The 23,997-nt window shown below is 39.0% G+C and overlaps 1 protein-coding gene across 1 annotated transcript in view; it reads right to left on the bottom strand.

Annotated features, from left to right (window-relative positions):
* Positions 1 to 1,632: 1,632 nt before the first annotated feature.
* C12H1orf185 (chromosome 12 C1orf185 homolog) overlaps positions 1,633 to 23,997 on the bottom strand; it is a 47,020-nt gene continuing 24,655 nt past the window's right edge. The window contains exons 4-5 of the mRNA XM_030823182.1: positions 3,730 to 3,766; positions 1,633 to 2,013 (exon numbers count right to left, since the gene is read on the bottom strand). Coding sequence (XP_030679042.1) covers positions 1,709 to 2,013; positions 3,730 to 3,766 — 342 coding nt within the window. The 3' untranslated portion in view covers positions 1,633 to 1,708. The remainder of the gene's footprint in view (positions 2,014 to 3,729; positions 3,767 to 23,997) is intronic.

The raw sequence follows: 23,997 nt of genomic DNA, 5'->3' as shown, positions 1-23,997 counted from the left end.
TGCTCCTGTAGTCCCAGCTACTCGGGAGGTTGAGGCAGGTTGCTTGACCCAGGAGTTCAACTGTAACCTGAGCAGAATAGTGAGGCTGTCTCAATAAAACAAAATAAAAATAAAATAGGCTGAGCGCAGTGGCTCACACCTGTAATCCCAGCACTTTGGGAGGCTGAGGTGTTTGGATCATGAGGTCAGGAGTTCGAAACCAGCCTGGCCAAGATGGTGAAACCCGTCTCTACTAAAAATACAAAAAAATTATCCAGGCATGGTGGCGGGCGCCTGTAATCCCAGCTATGTGGAAGGCTGAGGCAGAGAATTGCTTGAACCCAGGTGGCGGAGGTTGCAGTGAGCCAAGACCATTGCCACTGCACTCCAGCCTGGGTGACAGAGTGAGACTCCGTCTCAAAAAATAAAAATAAAATAAATAAATAAAAATAAAATAAATTTTTAATTGTTATCCCATATTTCCAGGCTAGGAATCATGGAACTAGGTTGTATACCCAAAGGCAGTTGCTGCTGATGCATAGCTTCCTGTAAACATTCCCACAAGCCTCCCCTCTACAGTCTTACTGTGGCAGTTGGACAGTGGTTTCTCTAGTTATTCACTTTAAAAAGATGTTTTACTTTTTATTTTTATTTATTTATTTATTTTTCAAAAGATCTCTTGGTCAGAGTTTCAGATTATCTTGCTGGTGACTCCTTCTCTGATTCTCTAGTTTCTCTCCTTAAACTTCACTTCCTTGGTTCCTCTTACAATTGTGTAAGATATAATAATTCTTATATAAGGCATGAACCACTGTGCCTGGCCTCTTTTCTGGATTCAGCATTTCAAGCTATCTTGCAGGAGCAAAATTATACTGCTTACTAAAAGCATAACATGGTAATATTTGAATTATAAATAATTTATGTGTTTTAAATTCAGAAAAACTAATAGATATTCCACCCAGCCCTACCCACATTGAAATAAAATTGAAAACATCAAAAGTATAAGGAAATGCTGTGGATATTTTATTCAAAAATATATATTTTTTTTTGGCCAGGCGCAGTGGCTCATGCCTGTAATCCCAGCACTTTGGGAGGCCGAGGCGGGTGAATCACTTGAGGTCAGGAGCTCGAGACTGGCCTGGCCAACATGGTGAAACCTCATCTCTACTAAAAATACAAAAATTAGCCAGCGTGGTGATAGGTGCCTGTAATCCCAGCTACTCAGGAGGCTGAAGCAGGAGAATCGCTTGAACCCTGGAGGCGAAGGTTGCAGTAAACTGACATCACGCCACTGCACTCTAGCCTGGGCAATAGAGCGAGACTCAGTCTCAAAGAAAATATATATATTATTTTTGTGCTGAAGATTTTTAAATGTTTTTCTCCTATTTGTTGACATACACTCATTTTACTTAATATGTCTTTGGATGAGATACAATAAATTAAGCTTAATGTTCATGACATCACTCTAGTTCTTCCTAATTTTGTTTCTAGAAATAAGAACCAGCAAGGGACGTAGAGCCGCTCTATGGTAAAGAACAAAAAAAGTAATATTAGCATGGACATGTTAAGAGACTCAGAAGCTGATAATTCAGTTTCAACTTTACCTGATTTCAGTGTATACAAGGTTTCAAAAGAAAAAAGTCATTCAGTATTATGTTGAAGATTTTGTATTTCAACCTCTATGTTTCTTCATGAACATTTTCCCTTAATGTGGTCATCTTTTTGATGATCATAAAGTGTCATTCAGTACACTTTCAGTACCCTCTTCTAATGAAATGGTTGACAGGTATGAAAATACTTTTTCCATTAGAGGTTCCCCGAGAGAAGGCCCCGGAGAGTTCCTTTTCACTAGAGAATCATCAGAAAACCAGTCATCAGCTGCTTCTATACTTCGGCTGTAATAAGAATCAGATGGTAATGTTGATAAGCTTAAGGTAACACTGCTGCGATTTGTTGTGGAGCTGGTCTCTGAGGGATCACAAATGACATTTTTTGTTGCAAGTCGGGATTCATCTTTAGAATGATCTTTAATTGCTGTAAAAACAGATTTACTATGAATATTATATATTCACAAGCCAACTCTTAATTATAAGGACAATGTCAGAATGGGCAGGATAATGCTATAAAGAAATTCTGAGTTGCTATCATCCACATAGTGTTATATGTAATTAGGAATTAGCAATATTTTCATGATAATCAAGAATAGAAAAGACTATTCTAAATTAAATCAACCTGCTTAAACAGAAAAAGACTAATTAGGCTAGAAATGTTTCAAAATGTTCCTTAAAATCAGAAAGGACTGATTGCCTTGTTTTAAAAATAAATTTTAACTATACTGGCATAATTAATAAACTATCATTTTTCACTTATTCAATTTGTGTAAATATTGCATTACAAATTCAGAAAGTTTTCTGAGAAAGAAATAATTATTTATGATATTAGAAATAACTACTACAGTAATCTTTAAAACTCAAAACCAAGCAAAAAACATTTGTAATATACATAGTTTCTACTTGGAGCAAAGGATTTTATAACTAATTTGTTTCATTTTAAAATAGGGACAACTAAACTTCAAAAAAGAAAAGTACATGCCTCCTTAAGCATGTATTAGAAAATACTTGGTCTGCATTGGGAAGGGTGTAGGAATTGGCTTTATACCAATAATAATAACAAATCTTCCTGTAGAGACTTTCAATTTACAAAGCATTTTGATATATTTCTATATCTTATTTATACTCTTAATAATTCTTCAAGGTAGTTACTATTAGCACCACTTCACGAAAATAATAAACAGACTTAGATAAATGACCCATTACAGATCAGATACAAAATAGATCTTAGCTGCCTAGATTTTCATTACTTTGTCTCATGCTTTTCCCATTATAGTATTTAGGCTGCACATTTGCCATTAAAATATGCTGTTTTAGAAAATATAATATTTATACAATATTCTATAATACCTTTTATAACATTTTGCATATTAACTTTTCTTTTTTAAAAATTTATGTATAAGGCCATTCTTGCAAACATACTAACTTTTTTTTTTTTTTTTTGAGACAAAGTCTTGCTCTGTCACCCAGGCTGGAGTGTATTGGCGCAGTCTCAGCTCACTGCAACCTCCGCCTCCTGGGTTCAAGAGATTCTCTTGCCCCAGCCTCCCAAGTAGCTGGGATTACAGGCCTGTGCCACCACACCCAGCTAATTTTTGCATTTTTAGTAGAGACAGGGTTTCATCATATTGGCCAGACTGGTCTTGAACTCCTGGCCTCAAGTGATCTGCCCACCTTGGCCTCCCAAAGTGCTGAGATTATAGGCATGAGCCACTACGCCTGGTCTAAACATATTAACTTTTGTATTTTCTACATTTTTAAAGCTCTGCAAAATATCTTGTTATATTTTATATTCAGCATCTCTAAATTATGTAAGAGGTAATGTTTTGACGTACTAAGATGTAATATGCAATATCTTTTTATCCTCAAGCATTACTATGTGACATTGACTATGATACCTTTGAGTACAAATAAGAGATAAAAATTAAAACTTCTCACTTTAGTTTAAGATGCGATATTGCAAGTTTCGCTTTTTCTAAAAAATTTATGCCCTTTTACATACTAATAAATTAATGTTTCCCTTACATTTTCATACCATTAAGATACTTAGATGACATTTAGGAAGCCTCTTGATTCCTCAAGACGTGAATTGCTAAAGTTCATTAAGATTTCTTCTAATAAATTATTGAGAAAAAAATACCTTTTATATGTGCTGCTTCCTTTTTTCTTTGCTCCTCCTACATTAAAAAAAGTTATTTGTATTTTAAAATCAGAATAATTTTTGATATAACTTCTTTCATATATTTTATATGAGAGTAATACATTTTAACATTATAATTTTTAATGGAAAATGTTTCTTTCCACAGTATGAATTTCTTTCACCAAAATATATTGACAGAAAAGAAGAAGTTGAAGTATCATCTGAAATGAATTTGGATTGGTCCAAAAAGGCAGTCTCCAAAATAAGGAATAACAGTTCAAATAGGATTCATTCTCTCCATCCTCAGAAACTTGGTCGTAACTAGAGAATGCTAAAAAATGAGAATTCCTAGACTTGTTTAATGAACTAACAGCAATAATAACAAAAAAGTGAATTCTGGTTGAAGGTCTTTATAAAAATGGGAATATTATTTTTATTTTTATTTTTTTAGAGACACGGTCTTGCTCTGTGCCCAGTCTGGAGTGCAGTGGCATGATCATAGTTCACTGCAGCCTCGAACTCCTGGGCTCAAGCGATCTTCCTGTCTCAGCCTCCTGAGTAGCTGGACTACAGGTGCACGCCACCATACCTGGCTTGGGAATTTTTTTAATAGCAAATAAAACATTGCTTAAACAATACATTCCAGATATGTTCTGGGAAGTGTAGTGTTGTAGTAGTTCTCAAACTTTAGGGCATTAGAATTACCTGATGTGCATGTTAAAATTCTTATTCTTGATTATAATATCAGACCCTACTGAAACAGATTCTCTAGAAGTGGGCTTGGGAGTATACACTGTAACACATTCTGCAAGTGATTCTAGTTCAAGTTTTTCTTGGATCACTAGATAAACAATAGGTGAAAGCATAGACCGTTTGGGATGGAGTGAGTGAAGATGAAGCTGGAGAGATAATAGTATCATGTCTTATGTTCTGGGAGAAAACGTGTCAGTGCTCTGTGCTGATCTGCATTTGCCAGTCTCCCAAAAAAGCTTCTTTAGGATACTTATATTCATTTTGTTAGAATAACTCCCTTTTTTTTTTGAGACAGGGTCTCATTCTGTCACCTAGGATGGGGTGCAGTGGCATGATCACAGCTCACTGCAGTCTCAAATTCTGGGGCCTAAGTGATCCTCCTGCCTCAGCCTCCTGAGTAGCTGGAACAACAGGTGCATGCCACTATGCCTGGTTAATTTTTAAAATGTTTTGTATAGATGAGGTCTCACTTTGTTCCCCAGGCTGGTCTTAAACTCCTGGGCTCAAGTGATCCTCCCACCGTAGCCTCCCAAAGTGCTGGGATTACAGGCACCCAACCAGCACTTTTTACAAAGCCAACTTTAATTCTTTGTCACTTTCACCTTTTATTAACAAATGCCAGTATGGGCTTCCTGGCCTTACCTTGGCTAGATTTAAGACCAATTCATTCTGTGACTCCTGTATAAATTACTTTAGAACATTGCTTCTCAGACTTTGATGTGCTGACAGATCACCCTGGGAGCTTGTTAAAATGCAGATTCTGACTTGGTAGGTCTGGGATGGGGTATAAGAGTCTGCATTTCTAATAGGCTCACCTAGGTAATGCTGATATTGCTGGTCTGGGAACCAAAGATTAAGGCCCTAGACTGATTAAAATTCTACCCCAAATAAGGGAATGCCGAATGGGCATTCTTATATACTGCTACATGTATACCGGTAGAATTTTTTCTAGTGAAACTTAATAAACCCACTTCTAGAAATTTATTATGCCAAGTAAATAATTTTGGTTTTGTATAAACATTCAGCTACCAGAATATTCATCCAACATTGTTTTTTAAAACCCGCAGTTTGAAATCCCAAGCCTATGGCTGGGTGCAGTGGCTCACACCTGTAATCCTAGCACTTTGGGAGGCCAAGATGGGTGGATCCCTTGAGCCCAGGAGTTAGAGACCAGCCTGGGCAACATAATAAAACCCCATCTCTACAAAAAATACAAAAATTAGCCGGGCATGATGGCGCATGCCTGTAGAGCCAGCTACTCTGGGGGTTGAGGGGCTAGGATCTCCTGAGCCCAGAAAGTCATGCCTGCAGTGAGCCGTGATCGCGCCATTCCATTCCAGACTGGATAACAAAGCAAGACCTTGTCTCAAAATAATTAATTAATCAATTAATTTTTATAAAATCCCAAGAGTAAGGAAATAGTTAAATGCATTATGATACATAGATATTAATACAATGCATATTCTTTCAACTGTTAAAAATGATGCTACATATCAGCAATTATGGAATAATTTAAAAAATGGTGGGAACATATCAAAAAGACAGAAGAACAATCTTGAAACAGTACCTACTAACTAAATTTGGGAAAATTTGGGCATCTAAATAATGGTAGTAATGGATTATAATCTGCTGAATGAAATAGAAATCCACGAATCCATAGTGGTAATAAAATGACAGAGAAGGGACAGCTGCTTCCTTACATTCATATAAAGCTAAATGACAATTGTGGATGGGAATGGCAGAGTTGGAAAATCACCATTTTGCTACAGTTTAGTTAAGATTTACTCAGGCACAAATAATTTGTATAGCTAGAGAGTAAAGTTTGATAAAGAGAAGGATATTCGTATGGTTTCAAAATGTCTTCACACAGGTCGTTTATTAATCGGAAGGGTAAAAAATAGGAATAATACAGTGTGGCAAAAACAAAAAACAAACATCTTGATTGTGTGATCAATCTAAAATCTCTAATTAATAATACTCAGGAGTGAGGCTGGGCACAGTGGCTCACATCTGAAATCCTAGTACTTTGGGAGGCCGAGGCAGGTGGATCCCCTGAGGCCAGGAGATTGACAACAGCCTGGCCAACATGGTGAAGCCCCATCTCTACTAAAAATACAAAAATTAGCCAGGCATGATGGTGCACGCCTGTAATCCCAGCTACTTGGGAGGCTGAGGCATGAGAATCTTGGAGGTGGAAGTTGCAGTGAGCCAAGATTGCACCATGCCACTCTAGCCTGGGTCACAGAGTGACTCTGCCTAAAAACAAAAATCAAAAAACAAAAAATAATAGCAGGAGTGAGCAAGAGAATATCACTATAGATACCAGATACATTAAATAAATAATAAGGGAATATTATGAACAACTTTACACCAATAAATTAGACAATGTAGATGATGTGGAAAATCCCTTGAAAGGCACAAATTACCAAAACTCATTCAAGGAGAGATAGTAACATGAATAGCCCTATGTCTACCAAATAAATTGAATTCATAGCTAAAAACTTCTCCACAATGGAAACTCTAGATGACTTCACTAGTGAATTATACCAACCATTTGGTGAATAATTTATACCAATTCTATATACAATTGAAAAAGGCAAAAATCCACAGATAAACACTGTATGCCTTTAGATGTGATAAACTAAATGTGATCACGAGGAAAAGCCAAATTGAGGAGCCACCTACTATATATAAAATAGCTGTCGTGGATTGTTCAAAAATGCCAATATCACGAAAGACAAAGAAAGGCTGAGGAATTGTCCCTGAATAAGGAAGACTGAAGAGACATGACAACTAAATGCAAATGTGATTCTGGGCTAGATCCTGTACTAAAGGGAAACAATTCTGTAAAGGACATGATTGGGATAATAGACAAAAATGGAATATGGATTTTAGATTATATGAAAACATTGAATCAATATTAAATTTCCCCAATTTGAAAACTAAGCTATAAAAATATAAGCGAGTATTTGGGCTGGGTGCAGTGGCTCACATCTGTAATCCCAGCACTTGTAGTTTGGGAGGCTGAGGCAGGCAGATCACTTGAGGTCTGGAGTTCGAGACCAGACTGGCCAACATGGTGAAACCCTGTCTCCACTAAAAATACAAAAATTAGCCAGGCGTGGTGGCGCATGCCTGTAATCCCAGCTACTTGAGAGGCGGAGGCAGGAGAATCGGTTGAACCCGGGAGGCGGAGGTTGCAGTGAACCAAGATGGTGCCACTGCACTCCAGCCTGGGCAACAGAGCGATACTCTGCCTCAAAAGAAAAAAAATTATATATATATATGAGAGTATTTGAATCAATATTAAATTTCCCTAATTTGAAAACTAAGCTATAATAATATGAGAGAGTATCTTCATTCTTAGTGTGTACGCTGAAGTATTAAGGAGTGAAGGAAAAGAATATGCATTCTACTTTCAAGTGGTTCAGAAAAAATAAAAATACACACTCATACACACATTTGACACAGTTCATAACTCCTACCTCTTAAACACCTTCTTCCTTAGGCTTTTGGGACACCTCTTGGTTCTCTTTCTACCACAGTGACTAGTGCTAAATCTCTAAAGTTTGGAGTACCTCAGGGCAAATTATAAGTACTAGATTTTTTTTTTTGAGACAGAGTTTCACTCTCTCATCCAGGCTGAAATGCAGTGGTGCAATCATGGGCTCATGGCAGCCTCAACCTCCTGGGCTTAAGCTGATCCTCCCACCTCAGCTTCCCAAGTGGCTGGAACCACAGGCATGTGCCTATACACTCAGCTAATTTTTTTTTGGATGTGTAGAGACGGGGTCTGTCTATGTTGCCAAGGCTAGTCTTTAACTCTTGGGCTCAAGTGATCCTGCTCTCTTGGCTTCCCAAAGTACGAGGGTTATAGACATGAGCCACCATCCCTGGCCTTATCTCTTCTTAATATCACTGTACACATCTGTTAAACATAGCAAAACTTCAGTAGAGTTCTTCCCATTTCTCTAGTTTCCTAGAGGAAAATTTATTTCCTTTAAATATTTTTGTTCTCTTCTCCACTTCTCCTTACTAAGATACAATAATTTACATTAGGTGAGTCTGATCACTTATTCCTTTGAATTGGGTGGAGCTAACCTATCAAAAGTCTGAGCTCAGAAATAACGCAACTAGAGCAGAAATCAATAAAATAGAAAACAACAAAGAAAATCAATAAAACAAGCATACAGTTCTTTGAAAATATTAATAAAATTGATAAAACTCTAGCCAGAAAAATTGGGGGGAAAAGGGAGAAAACACAAATAAATATCAGAAGTGAGCAAGAGAATGTCAACTATAGATACCAGATACATTGAATAAGTAATAAGGTAATATCATGAACAACTTTATGCCAATAAATTAGACAACTTAGATGAAGTGGAAAATCCCTTGAAAGGCACAAATAACTGAAACTCATTCTAGGAGAAATAGGTAACATGAATAGCCCTATGTCTACCAAAGAATTTGCATTCATAGCTAAAAACTTTTCCATAAAGGACACTCTAGATGACTAGTGAATTATACCAACCATGTGGGGAACAAATGATACCAATTCTACACAATTGAAAAAGGCAAAAATCCACAGATTCATAGAGCCAAACAAATCACAACCAACATTAAACATAAATAAAGCAATCTAAACCTAAGATACACATTAGAAAAACTGAACAAAAACAAACTATGATTAGACTGCTAGTATTATTTCAGTGGCAACTATGAAAACCAGAAGGCATATTTTCCCTCTACTAAAAGAAAAGAAGTGTCAACCTAGAATCCATTGAAAGAAAGAGAATAAGAAAGGTCATTTTCAGATGACCAAAAACTAAGTGAGTTTGGAACCAAAAGATACCCACTAAAATAATCTGAAGGATGTAATTTGCACAAAAAGAAAAGTCATCCCAGAATAACAGTTTGATGTTCCAGGCATGAAAGACAATGAAAGTGATCAATTTGCTGGTAAATCTAAGTAAACACTGACTGTATGGTACCTGTATGTAGTAGAGCGCATTACTGTTCCTAATTATTTGCCATTCTCAGTGAGCTAATTATTATACTTTTTTTGAATCACTGACATCAAGCTTGACTAAGAAATTTGCTTTGGCCAATAAAATGTGAGCAGAAGTGACCACTTCTAGATAGAAGCTTTAAGGGCCAACACTGTGGTTCCACATCTCTCTTCTGTCACAAGGAAAGGATGTTCTAGGATAGAGACTATCCCTTCAGCTTGGATACCAGAATGAAAAGAACATGCCAAGTAGAGCCAATGCTGACCCACAGATGATATGTAATGTGAGAAATAAACCTTGGCTGTTATAAGGCACTAAGATTTTGGGTTATGTGTTACTGAAGTGTTACTGAGAAAAATACAAAAACGATGATAATGGTTCGTACAAGTTTTAAAAAATGAAAAAATGAAAATCTAAGACAACAATAGTAACTCTAGGGGGCACCATTTATATTGTATTTCCTATAAATAATTATCCTTGTCACACAACACTGTGAAGTAATAGATTTAATAGTTAAATATTTTCCTACAAGGGCAGTTTAAATCCAAGACTATTTGAGCCTAACAGACATTCAAAAAACAAATAGTTTTACTCTTTTACAAAAACTATTCAGAGTACAGAAAAAGAAGAAACCCACCCCAATCATTTTATGAACCTAGCATAACCTTGATACAAAGGTCTGACGGCACAGTATAGGAAAGAAGATTTGGCCAGGTGCAGTAACTCATGTCTGTAATTCCAGTGCTTTGGGGAGGCCAAGGTGGGAGGGTCATTTGAGGCCAGGAGTTTGAGAACAGCTTGGCCAACATGGTGAAAGCCCGTCTCTACTAAAAAAAATACAAAAATTAGCTGGGTATGGGGGCGAGCACCTGTAATCCCAGCTATTCGGGAGGCTGAGGTGGGAGTATCGCTTGAGCCCAGGAGTTTGAGGTTATAGTGAGCTATAATCACACCATTCCACTGTAACCTGGTTGGCAAGAGTGAAACTCTGTCTCTGGGAAAAAAAGAAAAAGAAAAAAAAAAAAAGAAAGGAAATTTGAGGCTGATTTCATTCATTTACAGACATGTAAAAAATGTAAGTAAAATATTAGCAAATCAAATCATCCATATGTAAAAGAAAAGACATCACGGCCTGGGCGCAGTGGATCATGCCTGTAATCCCAGCATTTTGGGAGGTCGAGACAGGTGGACCACTTGAGGTCAGGAGTTCAAGATCAGCCTGGCCAACATGGTGAAACCCCACCTCTGCAAAAAATACAAAAATTAGCTGGGCATAGGGGCGCACACCCATAATCCCAGCTGGTTGGGAGGCTGGGGCAGGAGACTTGTTGGAACCTGGGAGGCGGAGGTTGCAGTGAGCTGAGATTGCACCACTGCACTACGGCCTGGGCAACAGAGCAAGACTCTGTCTTAAAAAAAAAAAATTCTGGGCCAGCACAGTGGCTCACACCTGTAATCCCAGCACTTTGGGAGGTGAAGGCAGGCAGATCACAAAGTCAGGAGATTGAGACCATCCTAGCTAACATGGTGAAAGCCCATCTCTACTAACAATACAAAAAATTAGCCGGGCGTGGTGACAGGCACCTGTAGTCCCAGCTACTCAGGAGGCTGAGGCAGGAGAATGGCATGAACCCGGGAGGCAGAGCTTGCAGTGAGCCGAGATCGCGCCACTGCACTCCAGCCTGGGTAACAGAGCGAGACTCTGTCTCAAAACAAACAAACAAACAAACAAATTCTGAAGATGAATGGTGATGATGGTTGCACAACGTGAATGCACTTAATGCCACTGAATTGTACACTTCAAAATGGTTAAAATAGTAAATTTTGTTATGTGTATTTTATCACAATTTTAAAAATAAAAATAAGTGATGTACAAACATAAATGTCTTTTTAATTTAAATATATATATATTTTTTAACTTTTAGGTTCAGGAGTACATGTGCAGGTTTGTTACACAGGTAAACCTGTGTCATGGGGGTTTGTTATACAGATTATTTCATCACCCAGGTATTAAGCCTAGTACCTACTAGTTATTTTATCCTGATTCTCTCCCTTCTCCCACCCTCCACCTTCTTATAGGCCCCAGGGTGTGTTGTTCCCCTCTATGTGTCCATGTGTTTTCAACATTTGGCTCTCACATATAAATGAGAACATGCAGTATTTGGTTTTCTGTTCCTGTGTTAGCTTGCTAAAGATAATGGCCTCCATTTCCATCCATGTTCCTGCAACGGGTATGATCTCATTCATTTTTATGGCTACATAGTATTCCATAATGTATATGTACCATATCTTCTTTATCCAGTCTACCACTGATGGGCATTTAGGTTGATTCCATGTTTTTGCCATTGTGAATAATGCTGCAGTGAACATACACATGCATGTGTCTTCATAATCAAACAATTTATATTCCTTTGGGTAATATCCAGTAATGGGATTGCGGGGTCAAATGGTATTTCTGTTTTTAAGCCTTTGAGGAATTGCCACACTGTCTTCCACAATGGTTGAACTAATTTACACTCCCATAATGTGTGTAAGAGTTCCTTTTTCTCTGCAGCCTCACCAGCATGTTATTTTTTATTTTTTATTTTTTTTTGAGACAGAGTCTCTGTCACCCAGGCTGGAGTGCAGTGGCATGATCTCAGCTCACTGCAACCACTGCCTCTTGGGTTCAAGTGATTCTCCTGCCTCAGCCTCCCAAGTAGCTGGAATTACAGGTGTGCACCACCACACCCAGCTAATTTTTGTATTTTTTAGTAGAGATGGCGTTTTGTCATGTTGGCCAGACTGGTCTCTAACTCCTGACCTCAAGTGATCCACCTGCCTCAGCCTCCCAAAGTGCTGGGATTATAGGCATGAGCCACCATGTCTAGCTTTGACTTTTTAGTAATAGCCATTCTGACTGGTATCTCATTGTGGTTTTGATTTGCATTTCTCTAATGATCAGTGATATTGAACTTTTTTTCATATGATTCTTGGCCACATGTATGGCTTCTTTTGAAAAGTATCTGTTCATGTCCTTGCCTCACTTTTTAATGGGGTTACTTGTTTTTTTCTTGTAAATTTGTTTAAGTTCCTGATAGATGCTGGATATTAGACCTTTGTCAGATGCATAATTTGCAAAAATTTTCTCCCATTTGTAGGTTGTTTGTTCACTCTGTTGATAATTTCTTTTGCTGTGCAGAAGCTCTTTAGTTAAATTAGATCCCATTTGTCAATTTTTGCTTTTGTTGCAATTGCTATTGGTGTCTTCATCATGAAATTTTTGCCCATTTCTATGTCCAGAATGGTACTGCCTAGGTGGTCTTCCAGGGTTTTTACACATTTGGGTTTTATTTACATTTAAGTCTTTAATCCGTCTTGAATTAATTTTTGTATATGGTATAAGGAAGGGGTCCAGTTTCAGTCTTCTGCATATGGCTAGCCAGTTATCCCAACACCATGGATTGAATAGGGAATTCTTCCCCCATTGCTTGTTTTTGTCAGGTTTGTCAAAGATCAGATCATTGTAGGTGTGTGGCCTTATTTCTGGGTTCTGTATTCTGTTCTGTAGGTCTATGTGTCTGTTTTTGTACCAGTACCATGCTGTTTTGGTTACTGTAACTCCATAGTATAGTTTGAAGTGCAGATGCCTCCAGCTTTGTTCTTTTTGCTTAGGATTTCCTTGGCTACTCAGACTCTTTTTTGTTCCAGTGAGCTGAGATCACACCACTGCACTTCAGCCTGGGTGACAGAGCAAGACTCCATCTCAAAAAAAAAAATCAAAATCAAAACAGAATAAAATAAAATGATTTTTTTCTAGTTCTATGAAGAATGTCAATTGTAGTTTAATAGGAATAGCATTGAATCTATAAATTGTTTTGTGCAGTATGGCCATTTAAACAATATTGATTCTTCCTATCCATGAGCATGGAAGGTTTTTCCATTTGCTTGTGTCATCTCTGATTTCTTTGAGCAGTGTTTTGTAGTTCTTCTTACAGAGTTATTTTACCTCCCTAATTAGCTGTATTCCTAGGTATTTTATATTTTTTGTGGCAATTGTGAATGGGATTGCATTCATGATTTGGTTCTCAACTTGACTGTTGTTGGTGTATAGGAACATTAGTAATTTTTGCACATTGATTTTGTATCCTGAGACTCTGCCAAAGTTGTTTATCAGCTTAAGGAGCTTTTGGGCTGAGACAATGGAGTTTTCTAGATAGTGGAGCATGTCATCTACAAACAGGGATAGTTTGACTTCCTCTCTTCCTATTTGGATGCTCTTTATTTCTTTTTCTTGCCTGATTGCCCTAGCCAGGACTTCCTGTACTATGTTGAGTAGAAGTGGTGAGAGAGGGCATTCTTGTCTTGTGCCTGTTTTCAAGGGGAATCCTTCCAGCTTCTGCCCATTCAGTACAATGTTGGGTATGGGTTTGTCATAGATGGCTGTTATTATTTTGAAGTATGTTCCTTCAATACCTAGTTTATTAAGAATTTTTAACATGAAGTTGTGTTAAATTCTATTGAAAGGCTTTTCTGCATCTATTGAGATAATCATGTTTTGTTTTGTTTTTGACAGAGTTTCACTCTTCTTGCCCAGGCTGGAGTGCAATGGTATGATCTCAGCTCACCGCAACCTCTGCCTCCTGGGTTCAAGTGATTCTCCTACCTCAGCCTCCCGAGTAGCTGGGACTACAGGCATGTGCCACCACGCCTGGCCAATTTTGTATTTTTAGTAGAGATGGGGTTTCTCCATGTTGGTCAGGCTGGTCTTGAACTCCCAACCTCAGGTGATCTGCCCACCTTGGCCTCCCAAAGTGTTGAGATTACAGGCATGAGCCACTGTGCCTGGTCCAATCATGTGGTTTTTGTCTTTAGTTCTGTTTATATGATGAATCACATTTATTGATTTGTGTATGTTGAACCAACCTTGCATCCCAGGAATAAAGCCTACTTGATCACAGTGAATAAGCTTTCTCATGTGCTGCTGGATTTGGTTTGCCAGTATTTTGTTGAGGATTTTTGCATCAATGTTCTTCAAAGATATAGGCCTGAAGTTTTCTTTTTGTTTTGTGTCTCTGCCAGGTTTTGGTATCAGGATGATGCTGGCCTCATAGAATGAGTTAGGGAGGAGTCCCTCCCCCTTAATTTTTTGGAATAGTTTCAGCAGGAATGGTACTAGCTCTTCTTTGCACATCTGGTAGAATTCAGCTATGAATCCATCTGGTCCTGGGCTTTTTCTGGTTGGTAGGCTATTTATCACCAACTGAATTTCACAACTTATTATTGGTCTGTTCAGTGATTAAATTTCTTCCTGGTTCAGTGTTAGGAAGGTGTATGTGTCCAGGAATTTATCCATTTCTTTTAGATTTTCTAGTTTATGTGCATAGAGGTGTCCATAATATTTTCTCATGGTTATTTGTATTTTTATGGGTCACTGGTAATATCCCCCTTGTCATTTCTGATTGTGTTTATTTGAACAGTCTCTTTTCTTCTATGTTAGTCTAGCTAATGGTCTATTTTATTTTATTTTATTTTTTTCAGAAAACCAGCTCCTGGATTCACTGATCTTTCGAATGTTTTTTTTGTGTCTCATTCTCCTTCAGTGCAGCTCTGATTTTGGTTCTTTCTTGTTTTCTGCTAGCTTTGGGATTTGTTTGCTCTTGATTCTCTAGTTCTTTTAGTTTGATGTTAGGTTGTTAACTTGAGATCTTTCTAACTTGTTGATGTGGGCATTTAGTGCTATACGTTTCCCTTTTAATACTGCCTTAGCTATGTCCCAGAGATTCTGGTATGTTGCACCTTTGTTCTCATTAGTTTCAAAGAACTTTTTGATTTCTGCCTTAATTTCATTGTTTACCCAAAAGACATTCAGGAGCAGTTTATTTAATTTCCATGTAATTATATGATTTTGAGTGAATTTCTTAGTCTTCATTTCTTTTTTTTTTTTTGAGACGGAGTCTCGCTCTGTCGCCCAGGCTGGAGTGCTGTGGCACGATCTCGGCTCACTGCAAGTCTTCATTTCTAATTTGATTGTGTTTTGGTCTGAGAGATAGATTGTTATGATTTCTGTTCTTTTGCATTTTCTGAGGAGTGTTCTACTTTTTTTTTTTTTTTTTTGACAGAGTCTTGTTCTGTCATCCAGAGTGGAGTGCAGTGGTGCCATGTCAGCTCACTGCAACCTCTGCCTCCCAGGTTCAAGTGATTCTCTTGCCTCAGCCTCCTGAGTAGCTGGGATTATAGGCACATGCCACCATGCCTGGCTAATTTTTGTATTTTTAGTAGAGACAGGGTTTCATCATGTTGGCCAGGCTGGTCTCAAACTGTCTGCTTTGGCCTCCCAAAGGGCTAGGATTACAGGCATGAGCGACTGTGCCCAGCCAGAATGTTTTACTTCTGATTATATAATCAATTTTAGAATATGTGCCATGTGGCAATGAGAGGAATGTATATTCTGTTCTTTTTGGGTGAAGAGTTCTGCAGATGTCTATCAGGCCCATTTGATTCAGTGCTGAGTTCAGGTCCTGAATATCTTTGTTAATTTTCTGTCCCATTGATCTGTCTAATACTGTCAGTGGGGTGTAAACCTCTCCCACTACTATTGTGTGGGAGTCTAAGTCTCTTTGAAGGTCTCTAAGAACTTGCTTTATGAATCTGGGTGCTCCTGCATTGGGTGCATAGATATTTAGAATAGTTAGATCTTCTTGTTAAATTGAACTCTTTACTATTATGTAATGCCTTTCTTTGTCTTTTTAAAATCTTTGCTGGTTTGAAGTCTGTTTTGTCTGAAACTAGGATTGCAACCCCTGCTTTTTCTGTTTTCCATTTGCTTGGTAGATTTTTCATCATTCCTTGATTTTGAGCCTGTGTATTGTTGCATGTGAGATGGGTCTCTTGAAGACAGCATATCAATGGGTCTTGCTTCTTTTTTCCAGCTTGCTCCTGTGTCCTCTAATTAAGGCATTTAGCCCAGTTGCATTCAAGGTTAGTATTGATATGTGTGGATTTGATCCTGTCATCATTACATTAGCTGGTTATTTTGCAGACTTGCTTATGTGGTTGCTTTATAGTGTCACTGGTCTGTATACTTCAGTGTTTTTGTAGTGGCTGGTAAGGGTCTTTCCTTTCCATATTTAGTGCTTCCTCCAGGAGCTCTTGTAAGGCAGATCTGGTGGTAATGAATTCCCTCAGAATCTGCCTGTCTGAAAAGGATCTTATTTCTCCTTTGTTTATGAAGGTTAATTTGGCCAGATATGAAATTCTTATCTTTAAGAACATTGAATATTGGCCCCCAATCTCTTCTGGCTTGTAGGGTTTCTTTTGAGAGGTCTGCAGTTAGTCTGATGGGCTTCCCTTTGTAGGTGGCCTGACTTTTCTCTCTAACTGCCTTTAACATTTTTTCTTTCATTTTGACCTTGGGGAATCCAATGATTATGTGTGTCTCGGGGATAATATTCTTGTGAAGTATCTTACTGGAGTTCTCTGTATTCCCCTGAAAGAGATGGATGATATCCTGAAATATGTTTTCCACATTGATTCCATTCTCCCCATCTCTTTCAGGGATACCAATGAGTCGTAAATTAGGTCTCTTTACATTATCCCATATTTCTCAGAAGTTTTATTCATTCTTTTTTCTCTATTCTTGTTTGACTATCTAATTTCAGAAAGCCCATCTTCAAGTTCTGAGATTCTTTCCTCTGCTTAGTCTATTCTGCTATTAATACTTGTGATCACATTATGGAATTCATGTAGTGTGTTTTTCAGCTCTATCAGGTTTGTGAGGTTCTTTTCTATGCTGGCTATTTTGTCTGTCAGCTCCTGCATCGTTTTATCATGATTTTTAGCTTCCTTACACTGGGTGTCAATGCACTTCTGTAGCTCAATAATCTTCATTACTATTCATATTCTGAATTCTATTTCTGTCATTTCAGCCATCTCAGCCTGGTTCAGAACCTTTGCTGGAGAGCCGATGTGGTCATTTGGAGGAAAGAAGGCTCTCTGGCTTTTTGAATTGTCAGGGTTTTTGCACTGTGGGTTTATCTACCATCAATCTCTGAGGTTGCTGACCTTTGGATGTTTTCTTTTTCCTTTTCACCTATTTGACGACCTTGAGGGTTTTATTGTGGTATAAGGTGGATTCAGCCAACTGGCTTCATTTCTAGAATATTTTAGGGGGCCAATCCTCAGCTCCCAATTCCTAGACTATGTGCTGTAACTCTAAGGGACTTGCATTGGGCCCTGACTTTGTTCTCTGGCTCAAGGTTGGGAATTCACTTTGCTGGGGGCGCCGAGGTGCTCTTGGACCACTGGTCACTACACTCCAATGGGTGGTGTCAGCCAAAGCATTTAGTAGCGTGGCAGCAGTGGGATCATTTCTATATACTAGCCAGAAAACGACTATTTCTACTGGCCAGCAATCCATGGCCAATCATTGCTTATTTTAGGTTTAAATGTAGAAAGTTGTAAAAGACTATTGCTCTTACTCTAATGACACAAGCAATATGGATAAGCTTAACTATCTTTTTAAATTTTTTTTCTTCCTTTCTCTCTCTCTCTCTCTTTCTTTTTGCTAGAGATGATGTCTTGCTTTGTTGCCCAGGCTGGTCTCAAACTCCTGGGCTCAAATGATCTTCCCAACTCAGCTTCTCACACTGCTAGGATTACAGGTGGGAGCCACCAACCCCAGCCAATAATCATCGTTTAAAAATAAAACAAAAAACTAAATTCCAGAAGGTGACAAACCCTTAATAAGAGAGAAGACATCTACAGTAGCTCTTACCACTGACTAAAATTGCGAAAGGAGGAGGAGGAGGAACTGCCATAGATGGGAGAAGAATTGCAAAAGCAATTCACAGATGCAAAGCAAAGCAATTCAATGTGTTTACTTTTTCAACAAATAATACTGGAACAATTAGACATGCGTACTGCCACAAATGAACCTTGACCTAAACCTCACACCTTATACAAAACAAATAATGGCTGGGCACAGTGGCTCACACCTGTAATCCCAGCACTTTGGGAGGCCAAGGTGGGCAGATCACCTGAGGTCAGGAGTTTGAGACCAGCCTGACCAACATGGAGAAACCTCCATCTCTACTAAAAATACAAAATTAGCCAGGCGTGGTGGTGCATGCCTGTAATCCCAGCTACTTGGGAGGCTGAGGCAGGAGAATTGCTTGAACCCGGGAGGTGGAGGTTGCTGTTGAGTCAAGATAGCGCCATTGCACTCCAGCCTGAGCGACAAGAGTGAAACTCCATCTCAAAAAAGAAAAAGAAAAATTAACTAAAAATGGACAAAACATAGAAATGTAAGATGTAAAACTATGACAGTCAAAATAATCTTGAAAAAGAACAAAACTGGAAGGCTCATACTTCCTGACATTAAAATTTACTACAAAGCTACAATAATCAAGATAGCATGGTATTGGTATGAGACATACACATCAGTGAAATAGAACTCAGAGTCCAGAAATAAATGCTCACACTTACAGTCAACTGATTTTTGATAAGTGTGCTGAGACAATGGAATGGGAAAAAAAGACTTTTCTACAAATGATGTTGGGACAATGAGTTGCAAGTGAATAAAGTCGGACACATATATCATACATGAAAACACATAGTTTTAAATGGCTAAAATAAACAATATAGATAGTATCAAATGCCAGCAAGGATGCTTAGAAACTGCATTTCTTGGAGTGTAGTGGCACATGTCTGTAGTCTCAGCTACTCAGGGGACTGAGGTTGGAGGATCACTTGAACCCAGGAGTTAAGAGTCCAGCCTGGGCAACATAGCAAGGCCCTTGTCTCTTAAAAAAAAAAAAAAAGAAAGAAACTGGATCTCTCATACATTACTGTTGGAAATGTAAAATGGTACAGTTACTCTGGAATGAAGTCTGACAGTTTCTTTTTTTTTTTTTTTTTTTTTTGAGACAGAGTCTCGCTCTTTCACCCAGGCTGGAGTGCAGTGGCGCGATCTCGGCTCACTGCAGGCTCCACCCCCCGGGGTTCACGCCATTCTCCTGCCTCAGCCTCCCGCGTAGCTGGGACTACAGGCGCCTGCCACTGCGCCCGGCTAATTTTTTGTATCTTTAGTAGAGATGGGGTTTCACCGTGTTAGCCAGGATGGTCTCGATCTCCTGACCTTGTGATCCGCCCACCTCGGCCTCCCAAAGTGCTGGGATTACAGGCGTGAGCCACCGCGCCCGGCCCGACAGTTTCTTAAAAATTAAATATATTCTCACCAGAAACTGCATTCCTGGGCATTTATTCTAGAGAAATGAAAACTTACCTCTACAGAGAAACCTGTACATGAATGTTTGTGGCCCTTTATTTGCAAGCTGCAAACTGGAAACATCTCAAATATCCCTCAATGCATAAATGATTAAACTCTGTGGTTTAATCATTAGTATAACACACAATGTTATACTACTCAGCCATGAAAAAGAACAAACTATTGATGCAGCAACTTGGAGGGATCATATGGATATTATTACCAACTGAATGTATGTGTCAGCTAAAAATTCATACACTGAAATCTTAACCCCCAATGTGATGATATTAGGAGGTGGAGCCTTTGGGAAGTAATTAAGACATGAGGACTTGGACTCTCATGAATGGAATTAGTGCCTTTATAAGAAGAGATGTGAAAGTGCGCTCTTGCTCTCTCTGCTCCCTGCCATATGAAAACACAGCAAGAAAAAGGCCATCTCCAAACCAGGAAGAGGGCCTTCACCAGAACCGGATCTTTCAGCATCTTGATCTTGGACTTCTCAGCCTCCAAAACTGTGAGAAATAAGAGTTGTTTAAGCCACCCAATCTATGTTATTTTTGTTATAGCAGCCTGAAATGAATAAGACAGGTATTAAACTGGGTCTCCCAGGGTGTGGTGGCACATGTCTGTAGTCCTAGCTACTCAGGAGGCTGAGGTGGGAGGATCCCTTGAGTCCATGAGTTCAAGATTACAGTGACTATGATTGTGCCACTGCACAATCTCAAAAGAAAAGTCAATGTCAAAAGACCACATGCTACATGACTCCATTTATATAACATTCTGGCAATGATAAAATTACAGAGATGGGCAACAGATCGCTGGTTGCCAGGAGCTAGGGAAAGGGAGGGAAGGAGTGATTATAAAGGGTAGCATGGGCTGGGTGCAGTGGCTCACACTCATAATCCCAGTGCTCTGGGAGGCTGAGGAGGGAGGATCACTTGAGGCCAGGAGTTGGAGACCCCATCTCTACAAAAAATTTAAAAATCTAGCTGCGTGGCCGGGCATGGTGGCTCACGCCTGTAATCCCAGCACTTTGGGAGGCCGAGGCAGACGGATCGCCTGAGGTCAGGAGTTTCAGACCAGGCTGGCCAACATGGTGAAACCCTGTCTCTACTAAAAATACAAAAATTAGCCAGGCACAGTGGTACATGCCTGTAATCCTAGCTACTCAGGAGGCTGAGGCAGGAGAATCACTTGAACTGGGAAGGCAGATGTTGCAGTGAGCCAAGATCGTGCCACTGCACTCAAGCCTGGGTGACCTCGCCAGACTCCATCTCAAAAAAAAAAAAAAAAAAAAAAAGCAAACAGAGCAAAACCAACATTCCAGTTTAAGAAGTGGGTAAAAGACTGAAATAAGCAGGTCACACACACAAATATATACAGCTAGCCAACAAGCTCACCATCTTTAGTCATCAGGGAAATATAAATTAAAAGCTATTTTATTTTATATTTTATTTTAATTTAATTTTTGGAGACGAAGACTTGCTCTGTCACCCAGGCTGGAGTGCAGTGGCACAATCTCTGCTCACTGCAACCTTTGCCTCCCAAATTCAAGCGATTCTCCTGCCTCAGCCTCCCGAGTAGCTGGGATTACAGGCAAGCACCACTACACCTGGCTATTTTTTTTTATTTTCAGTAGAGATGTGATTTCGCCATACTGGCCAGGCTGGTCTTGAATTCCTGATCTCAAGTGATCTGCCCACCTCGGGCTCCCAAAGTGCAGGGATTACAGGAGTGAACCACTGTGCCTGGCCTAAAAGCACATTTAAATGCCATTTTACACTCACTAAAATAGCTAAAATTAAAAATACTAATAACACTACCGTATGTTGGCAAGTCCATGGAAAATTGAAACTCTCACTTATTGCTGGTGGGAGTGAAATAAGTTACAATCACTTTGGAAATCTGCTCAGCAGTTTCTTATAAAGTTACATGTATGTCTCCCCAAGCCTTGACAATTCCAGGTTCAGGTACATTCCCATGAAAAATGAAAATACAGGCTGGGCGCGGTGGCTCACGCCTGTAATCCCAGTGCTTCGGGAGGCAAAGGCGGGCGGATCACTGGAGGTCAAAGTTCTAGTCCAGCCTGGTCAACATGGTGAAACCTGATCTCTATTAAAAATACAAAAAATTAGCTGGGCGTGGTGACACGTGCCTATTGTCCCAACTACTCGGGCGGCTGAGGCAGGAGAATCGCTTGAACCCAGGAGGCGGAGGTTGCAGTGAGCTGAGATCATGCAATTGCATTCCAGCCTAGGTGACAGAGCGAGACTCTACCTCAACAAAAAAGAAAGAAAGAAAGAAAGAAAGAAAGAAAGAAAGAAAGAAAGAAAGAAAGAAAGAAAGAAAGAAAGAAAGATGAAAATATATGTTCACTAAAAGTATGTGGTTGTTTAGAGTAGCCTTATTCATCGTAGTCAAAAACTAAAAACAACCCAATATCCATCAACAAGAGAATGCATAAATAAAATGTTCCTATAATGGACTACCACTTATCAATAGAAACAACTAAGTTCTAACACACACAATAACATGGGTGAGCCCCAAAACTTTTATTAAGTGAGAGTAGTCAGACATAAAAGATATAATTTAATTTACATGTAATTTAGGAACAGATAAAAACTAAACCTTGTCAGAAATCAGAAAGCTGCTGGGTGCAGTGGCTCATACCTGTAACCCCAGCACTTTGGAAGGCCGAGGCAGGTGGATCACCTGAGGTCAGGAGTTCGAGACCAGCCTGGCCAACATGGTGAAACCGTGTCCTACTAAAAATACAAAATTAGCTGGGCTTGGTGGCATGCGTCTGTAGTCCCAGCTACTCTGGAGGCTGAGGCAGGAGAATCGCTTGAACCCAGGAGGCGGAGGTTGCAGTGAGCTGAGATCGTGCCGTTGCACTCCAGCCTGGGCGACAAGAGCGAAACTCCATCTTAAAAAAAAAAAAAAAAAAACAGACAAAAAATCAGAAAGCTGATACCTGGGATGGGTAGAGGAATTGACTGGAAAGGAGACATGAGAGAATTTTCTTAGGTGATAAAAATGTTCTGTAGTTTGTTTTAGGTGTTGGTTGAATGTATATACTGTTGTCAATGTTCATTAAGTGGAATATCTAAATTCTTTGCATTCTATTGTAGGCAATTAATCTCAAAATATTTTAAAAATTGTATCAATAAAATATTTTTAAAATCACATTAATTTCACTTCAGTGGTATTCTTCCCCAAAACACATAACCCAAGTTATAAATAATGAAAAAAAATTAAACAAATCCCAATTGTGGGACATTTTACAAACATGACCAGCACTCCTCAAAACTGTAAAGGTTAGGTTAAACAAGAAAGATGGAGATACAGTCACAGAGCAGAGGAAATTAAAGAAACAAATGCAATGTAGGATCCTGGATTAGGTCCTGAAATAGCAAAAGTACATTCACGTAAAAACTGGTGAAATCTCAATAACATCTGGAGTTTAGTTAATAATAATGTACCAGTGTTGATTTCTTAGTTTTGACAAATGTACCATGGTAACTTAAGATTTTAGCACTGGAGGAAAACTGGGTGAAGGGTATAGGAAAATTTTATATTATCTGTATGACTTTTCTATAAATCATAGATTATTCTAAAATTAAAAGGTTACTTAAAATCATTTAACAAAAGCACAAATATATACATTTTTCAGTAATAGTAGTTGAGTGCAGTGGCTCATACCTGTAATCAGCACATTGGGAGGCTGAGACAGGAGGCTCACTTGAGCCCAGGAGTTCGAGATTAGCCTCAGCAACACAGCAAGACTCTATCTGTACAATTTTTTTTTAAAGTCGACATGGTGGTGTGTACCTGTAGTTCAAGCTACTCAGGAGGCTGAGGCAGGAGGATCCTTTGAGTCCAGGAGTTCAAGGTTACAGTGACCTATGATTGTGCCACTGCACTCCAGCCTGGGCAACAGAGCAAGACCTTGTCTCAAAAAAATTCTAGTAATAAAAACTAACAATGTAATTATAGAACCAGTTCACTCTGCTTAAACTTTGTCAGCAATTGTAACAAAATACTGAGTTTCTCAGTGGCAGTGGGCCCCCAGGTTGCAAGTCACACTTGAGCTTGTCCAGATGAACCAATCGTGCCTGATACGTGACCCAGAGCTGACCAGAATGGAAAAGTTAACCACATGCAGAACCTATGTAACTTGAGTTGAGGAAGAGGGACCCAATTAAGAAGTGAGGGGGTGCCCTGTTTTTGTTTTTTTTTAGAGCTGGGGTCTTGCTATGC

This window comes from Nomascus leucogenys, chromosome 12, assembly GCF_006542625.1.
Source record: "Nomascus leucogenys isolate Asia chromosome 12, Asia_NLE_v1, whole genome shotgun sequence".
NCBI lineage: Eukaryota > Metazoa > Chordata > Mammalia > Primates > Hylobatidae > Nomascus > Nomascus leucogenys.
Note: the sequence above shows the minus strand (reverse complement) of the source record. Positions and strands in the feature narration are given on the sequence as shown.